Source organism: Acanthisitta chloris, unplaced genomic scaffold (genome assembly GCF_000695815.1).
Source record: "Acanthisitta chloris isolate BGI_N310 unplaced genomic scaffold, ASM69581v1 scaffold3073, whole genome shotgun sequence".
Lineage (NCBI taxonomy): Eukaryota > Metazoa > Chordata > Aves > Passeriformes > Acanthisittidae > Acanthisitta > Acanthisitta chloris.
The window spans coordinates 45,563-53,318 of record NW_008666412.1 but is presented as its reverse complement, the minus strand read 5'-3'; the positions used below and the strand labels follow the sequence as shown (position 1 = coordinate 53,318).

Genomic DNA, 7,756 nt, shown 5'->3' with positions numbered 1-7,756 from the left:
TCTGTAATGTAATTTGGTGTTACTAGATCTTTTCTGACCCGTTTTAATGCATCATGAAGTGGTGGTTACATGTCTTAATTGCCCAGCGCAGAGAGAACAGCATTGTGTTGAAATACTGCATAAAACTTGAGCGTTATGTGAGGGTTTGTAGTGGAAATAGTACTGCAGGCACTCATTCATAACAAGACCTGCAAGTTTCTCTCTGCCAGGGCGGGTGGTGGTTGAGCTGGCTGTGTGCATGCTGACTCAACAGAGCAAGTTTCTTTCTCTTCTTCTCCTCCTTCCCCTCCTCTTTTGACCTGCCTGTGAATGAACATCAGCAGATTCACAAAAGCTCCATCTTGAAACATACCTTAGATTGCTTTTTCAAACTATGCAGCTGTGGAACTTCACTTGAGACTTTTCAGAGCTCTCATGCCAGCCCAGGTGTTCAGCTGGTTACAGACAGACTTCTGTCAGAGCGTGGGTGTGTGTGCACAGCATGGGTGTGAATGCACAGGGACTTGTCTGGAGCAGCTGAGAATCATAGAATCAACCTGGTTGGAAGAGACCTCAAAGATCAAGTCCAACCCTACTTGTAGTCACTAGACCATGGCACTAAGTGCCACATCCAGTCGCAGCTTGAAAACCTCCAGGGATGGTGAATCCACCACCTCCCTGGGCAGCACATTCCAATGCCTGAGCACTCTCACTGTAAAAAATCTCTTCCTAATATCCAACCTAACCCTCCCCTGGCAGAGCTTGAGTCTGTGCCCTCTTGTCCTACTGCTGGTTGCCTGAGGAGTTGCCTGAAGAGGACCTGGTTCTGACCTGGTGGACCCAGTGTCACTTGGGCAGGTGTTCTGACTCTCTGGGGGATGAAGGCATAGAAGGGCTGCTGGGGTAGGGCAGGAAAAGTGAAGTCATAAGCTGAGCCAGGGCAGAATCAGATTGGATGTGAGGAGAAATGGTTTTCCGGTGAGGGTGTTGAGGCACTGGGATATTGCCCAGGGAGGTGGTGGAGTCACCATCCCTGGAAGTGTTGAAGAGGTGTCTGGATGTGGCACTGGAGGGTCTGGTTTAGGGGTTCCAGCAGTGACAGGTTAATGGTTAGACTCAGTCTTGGAGATCTCCTCCAACCCTGATGGTTCTATGATTCTGTCTTGGGAGGTTTGTGCATGTGCCTACCCTGAAGCTTTAATCTAGCTGCACAGTACTGTCTCCTGATGCCCAGGACTTGGAGCCTGCTGCCTGAGCCTAGCTCCTCCCTTTTTCATTTAACGATGGCTGGAAAAAAAATAATCAAGTATTCTGGAAGAGAAACATTAATTAACTTTTAATTTAGATCTAACGTATGCTGCTTAGTGTATTGCATGAAAGAGTGAATGTGCAGTATCTGTCATGCTATGTAGAGGGTGATGCATGGAAGAAAAGCCTCAGGTCTGAATGGGAAGATGAGGTTTTAACTCTGTGGATGGGGTTTACATCTTGATTAAAAGCTGCAGATGTGTGATAAGTACTTTTGTATCCATTTTGCATCTGAAATGACTTTTCTTGTAACTTTTGTTTCTGTTTTCTCTTAAGCCAAACTCGCAAGGCGAAGTCAGGAGCGAGAGAACCTTGGCATGCTGGTCTGGTCACCTAACCAGAATCTGTCTGAAGCAAAATGTAAGTCTCTTCAAATATTGTACTCTCCTCTTGCCTTACCTGTATCACTTCCAGAATGCAAAGTTACCACTTTGGGTAGAGAGGTTGTGTCTTGTGACCTTTCCAGTATGATTTGAAATTAATTTGAAAAATGAAAAGCCTACAAAGCAATCCCCCAGAGGAGCTGCTTTGCCCACTGGGCAGCTGCCCAGAGCTAGGGAAAGCAAGAGAAATGTGACACACATTCCTCTTTGGTATGAATTCTTCAAGATACTTATCCACAGGCCTACACAATCTGCTTTTTTGCTGGTGGTGCTGTAGAAGACAGAAATAACTGGGGAGAGCAAAACGAAAAGTATTGGGGGTGGGAGGTGTGAAATATTTGGTAATTAATAGTACCTTTTTGTCCACAAAGACACAAATAAAATCCACATCTGGAGCCCATGGAGGTTTTAAATGCCAGAACAATTGCAGTGCCTTGGAATTCCACGTGAGGGCAATTAACAGCTCTGTGTGTGTGTGTCTGGGAACAAGTCTCAGTGCTGCTGCCAGATGGCAGAACTAGTGTTTGAAAGGTTTGTCTAGCTACAGTTCTCCTCATGAATAAGTAGGACTCCTTGATTAAAGGGCTGCTGTTTGAATGCAGTAACTAAACCTAAGTGCTTTTTGGGGAGGGAGCTGAAAAGAGCTATTTTTGACTTTGTGATCTTTCCTTTTTTTTCCCCCCTCCTTTCTGATTCTGGGACCAGGAATGAGAATGTTGCATTCCTGTTCTTCTGCAGGTTTTGTGGTGGCATGATACCTGGGGTTTTTTTCCCCTAGACCCAAGGGCTACAGTGCATCACAAGGCACTTGCGAGGTTATAGTGGCATTTGCAAATTATGGCAGCAGAGATTGTGCACAAACTGGCTCTATCATGAAAGGCCTGTGCTCTGCCCTGGGGCATTTGTTCTACTGAGCAAGTTGCCCCTTAAATTACAGAAGGATGATGGTACTGTGATCTACAGATAAAAACAGCTCTGCAAGAATCATGTCTGCCTTCTCTCCTACCCGTGGTGTCTTGTCTGCTCCCTGCTGGCTATTGGATGCTGAACTAAATAAGACTGAGTGGAAGGATATATTTGAGTTGTCTACAGCTAGAAGCCTCTTAAAAGGTGTAAGAGCAAGAAATAGTTGCTGCCACCAAAAGGAATGACTGTTCATGGGTTGTCTGTGACAGAGGATTCCTGTAGCTGCCTCTCAGGTCTGAGTCTTTTGAATCTCCGCTCAGCTTTGGGACATTTAACTCTTGCCAGATAGGAAACAGGTTTCTTGAGGAGGAAAGAGAACGGAGGAGGAAAAGAAGGGAAGTTATGTGGAATTACATAAAATAGTCTGTGACTGAGTATTCTTGTGGCATTTGGCACAAAAATATGCTTGTATTATAGAGCATAGAAAGAATATAATATCTGCTAAGATGATGTCATGAACCTAAGAGTTAGTTTTCAGAGAGACCTAGGCAGGTTGGAGGGATGGGCAGGGCACAACCAACTGAAATTCAACAAGGGCAAGTGCAGGTCCTGCACCTGGGGGAGGAATAACCCCGAGCACCAGCACAGGTTGGCACTGACCTGCTGGAGAGCAGCTCTGCAGTGAAGGGCCTGGGGGTGCTGGTGGCCAACAGGCTGTCCATGGGTCACAGTGTGTCCTTGTGGCCAAGAAGGCCAATGGAATCCTGGGATGCATTAGGAAGAGCATTGCCAGCAGGTCAGGGAGGTGAATACTACCTCTCTCCTCCAGCCCTGATGAGGTCACACCTGGAGTGCTGTGTCCAGTTCTGGGCTCCTCAGGGCCAGAGGGACATGTAGCTCCTGGAGCAGGTCCAGGGGAGGCCAAGGAAGATGCTGAAGGGACTGGAGCACCTCAGGGATGAGGAAAGGCTGAGGGAGTTGGGGCTGTTCAGCCTCAAGAAGAGATGACTGAGAGGGACCTCAGGAATGGATTCAAGTCCATGAATGGGAAGTGCCAAGAGAATGATCAGACTCTGCTCAGTGGTGGAAACCAATCAAATAAGAGGGAACAGCACAAACTGATGCCCAGGAAGTTCCACCTGAACACGAGGAAGAACTTCTTTGCTGTGCAGTCACTGAGCACTGAACACATTGCCCAGAGAGGTCATGGATTCTCCCTCACTGGAGGTATCTAAGAACCATCTGGACACAATCCTGAGCCATGTGCTCTGGGCTGGCCCTGCCTGAGCAGGGAGGTGGGACCAGATGACCCACTGTGGTCCCTTCCAATCTAACTGACCCAATCTGTGATTCTGTAATTAAAAATGCAGCATGACATAGAGGAATAAAAACTAGGTGGCAGTTGACTGTTCTTGGTACAGCACAAAAAGCTGGGGAAAACAATATGAATGGAGGAAGTGGCAAGAAGAAATTTCTTAAAATACTCAAAATTTTAGTGAGGGTTTAGATTGATCAGTGATTTCACCTTCCAAAAAATGTACAGTAAAAAAAAGAATAAATATTTCAGATGGAGTTTGAGGGAGTGAAGTATGAAGCTTTTGTGCCATATATAACACACAAAATACCTCCCAGATGCCTGATTGATTTGATGCAAAGGGATAGAGTTGTGAAATTAAGCGTCTAGTAGTAGTAAAAAAACCCCCAAAGGTGCATTGGGAGAGGTGACTGGGAGGACCTTGGGGTGGCAGGAAAATTCCAGCAAATGGGGAGAGTGCAGCTGTGCAGGGAATGAGAGAACAGGGAGCTGGTCCTGTTTGCTTTGTCTTGTGCGAATTTGAGCTGATTCTACTGAAAGGTGTCAGTTATTCCTGTCTGCCTGGCATTACTTAAAAATGAACTGTGGCAAACATTCTGCTGAAGTTAGGTGCGTTTGGGTTTTTGAGACTAGAAATGGATTGATGGTGGAAATAAGTTCACAGCTCTAATGTATTCAAAGCAGCTGTTAGGCACTGACTGCATGAGAGCTGATTCAGTCCCCCTTCCTTTCAGGGTATGGGAACCTCCTCCAAGGTAGCAGTGCTCTTCAGTGGCTGTAGAGCACTTAATAAATGTATTACAAGCAGAGTTCCTTAATCTGCCTCGTGGTTTATGATGAAAGAACATCAGGGGACAGGAGGTCTCTCCAGTGACTCTCAAGTTCACTGACAAATCTTGGCATCGTTGCTAGCGAATCCTAATTAAATAGGGTCCATGGGGATGTGTGAGAGGGCTGATGATGATCAACATTTTCATCAGGGATGTGGGAATTGATATGGAATTGTGGATGAGCCGTAGACTGACAGGATGGTAAATAACATTAATGCTACTGACAGTCTTGTGGAATGCTTTGGGTCTTTTCCTGACTTGGGCTGCTGCCAATGCCACGGGCTCTTAATGACCCAACTGCAGGGTTATGAATCTCAGTACTGAAAGCTCTGGCCTTCTACAGCAAGGCTGATGTTTGGAAACAAATGGCTTAGAGAGCAATTTTGGGGAAACAGCGGGCAGGTAATTCAGCCAAGCTTCCCTGTGTCCTGCTTGACCCTGTGGATGATGTGGGTGTAAAGAGTCAGGTAGTCACTGGGACAGTTTGCTGCCTCTGCACCCAGGAGCATTCAGGGAAATGAACATCAGAACAGTGTGGAAAAACTGAGAAAAGGATGGAGACAGGAGCTGCTGAAACATTTTGGAAAGTGAAGATGAAGCACACTCCATCTGTTTAGCTCACTGAAAAGAGGCTGAAAGGGGACTATTGTCAATTATTCTCTCAAAGGGAAATTTTCACATAGTAAGAGACATGCATAATAATACAAATAGATGGCTGCAAAATAAGTCCACATGGACCAAAATGAAATGCCTGAGTGTGTGTGTGTGGTGGGTTTTTTTTGGTGATTGACTACTGAAAATTATCCAGGGAAGTGAAGTGATCGGTCCTCTGTTTCTTGATGCCTTTTTAAACCATGGATTATTGTGACGTGTGTATTATCCTTGGTGGGAGAGATTGTATGCAGTGTGAAATTGCAGGTGGAAGGAGCTGTGGTCTCCATGAGGTTGGGGTAGCCCCTTGGGCTGTGAATCGTAGCTAGCACATCCATTCTTATATTGCTGTTCAGGTTGAAGTGTGGGTGGACAAATCCTTCCAATCAGCAGCATGTTGGTACCTGTGATTACTTTCATTTGTACTCCAAAACCTTTAATCTGTCCTGTGCCTGTAAGTCACAGGACTCTGCTCCTGTGGCTGGGGCTCAGTGTGAAGATGGAAGTGAGGGTAGCATGTTAGCTCTTCCTTGGAGTGGGCTGGTAGCTCTTGTGAGGAGGAGAATTCTGTGCAATCACCAGAGCTCGTGGAAGCCACCTCTGTTGAAGGTCAATCTGTGCTAAAAACCACTGAACCGATCTGTGATGGTGCTTGGAGCACTGTACTGGGTTTGGCAGAGGGATGGCCAAACTGGTGGAGGTTGTGGGAGGTTCTCCTGTAAGCTGCTGAAATGAATCCTGGAAAGACCAGTGTGTCAGCCAAGACCTGGTGGGTATCTGCGTGCTTGATGCTCAGGCTCACACAGTTGGTTAAAAGCTTCTTTGGGTCCCATGCTCCCTGTATGCTGAAGCACTGTTTTAATCACACTGGAGAAAGTTTTTTCCTGGATGCCACGAAATGATGGCTGTAATAGAGAAGATGGAAACAAAAGTATGTGTTGGCACATTGTTCGTTTTTTATCCTGTGCCTTGTTAACCATTAATCCTGGGTACAAACTTACTGCCTTGCCCATATTAATACCAAAGCTGAATGCTGCCAGCATGTTCCATATCTACTGCCAGACTTCTGCCTTTGAGGGGTCACTTGCATAGCAGTGCCACCATTAGTGAGTAGCTCACAAAGTCAGCCCAAAGCTAGAAGTCTGTCCTCTTTTAAAGAAGAAAGAAAGAAATGCCATTGTGCAGTAACTGAACATTTGGACTTAAAATAACTGTGCTCCCCTTCCAACTCTGCTCCACATACTCTGAGCTTTGGCTAGTGTTGCACCTCTCACAAAGAACTTGCTCACAAAGTGAGACCCCTGAGGGGCTGTCCATGGACTTAGTGCCATGGAGGGCAACTGTTGTGGCTGTGCTTGGACTCTTGTCACAGAGGGTGGGGAAGGAGATAGGGAGAGAGGAGGAAGAATGATGCCTTGGGCAGGGTGACATTGAGGAGCAGGAACAGCTAGGTGGAAGATGGGCATCTGCTCTCTTTGAGTGGTACGTGGGGAATGAGGGGAGGGAAACAGTGCAAAATGCATTGTAATGATGCTGTGGAAACCCTGCACAGGATAGAGCTGGGCCAGCATGAAGCTATTAATAAAACAGCAGTCTCTCTCTCTCTCTCTCTGCCAAGTGCACCAGTGAGTGGAACCATAAAAATGACTTTGGGTTGGTTTAGAAATGAGCAAGTGCTGGCATGCTGCAGCTGCCCAGGAGCAAGGGATGGACACCAGGAGAGAGGAGAGGACGTGCTGAGTGCCTTTATGCATCTGCAGTTCAAAGGTGAACTGCAAGAAGGAAAGATGTATTGTTTTGTTGGTGCTCTGCTTTGAAAGTAATTTTTTTGCTCTCTTCCTGGCAGAATATGAGTGCCTCTAGGTGGGAGGTTTGTTTTGTCAGTTGCTGGATGTCTAGGTGGATTTGCAGTTCATGGGATGTCACTGAACAGGCAGGTGCTGTCCCTAATATCCATGGGACACTGGGTCATGGTGGCAGCTGAGTCCTCTGGTCTTGCCGTGCTGCTTCTCTTTGACCTGATGGTTGATTGGCATTGCCAGTTTTGGACATGCACCAATCCCTTCTTCTGTTACCCTGTGGCATCTCTGCTTTTTGAGGCTGCAGCTGGTTCCCTGCTTTACATTATGCCTTGGTGCACATGCAGGGAATTCAGGCATCCTCCTTCCCCCTGCAGAGGGGAAGTAGAAGTGCCCAGGGGACATAGGGACAGAGTAATGCCAGAACTGGGTGTAGCAGCAGAGTGCTCCAACATACTCCTAATGTGCTTGGCCAAACCCTGTGGCTGGGGGTAAAGGGAAGGGTCCCTAAATGTGCTGCAAAACCTGATGCTGGGAAGGCAGCAATGTGCCAGCTGAGGCTCTGATGGAGGAAGAAGTGCTGGT

The 7,756-nt window shown here is 46.8% G+C and overlaps 1 protein-coding gene across 1 annotated transcript in view; it reads left to right on the top strand.

Moving 5' to 3' along the window:
- Positions 1–1,563: 1,563 nt before the first annotated feature.
- The window catches only part of RCOR1 (REST corepressor 1), a gene marked incomplete at its 5' end in the record, with an annotated part of 39,660 nt that continues 33,467 nt past the window's right edge, over positions 1,564–7,756 (top strand). Inside the window, one exon of the mRNA XM_009072092.1 lies at positions 1,564–1,647. Coding sequence (XP_009070340.1) covers positions 1,564–1,647 — 84 coding nt within the window. The remainder of the gene's footprint in view (positions 1,648–7,756) is intronic.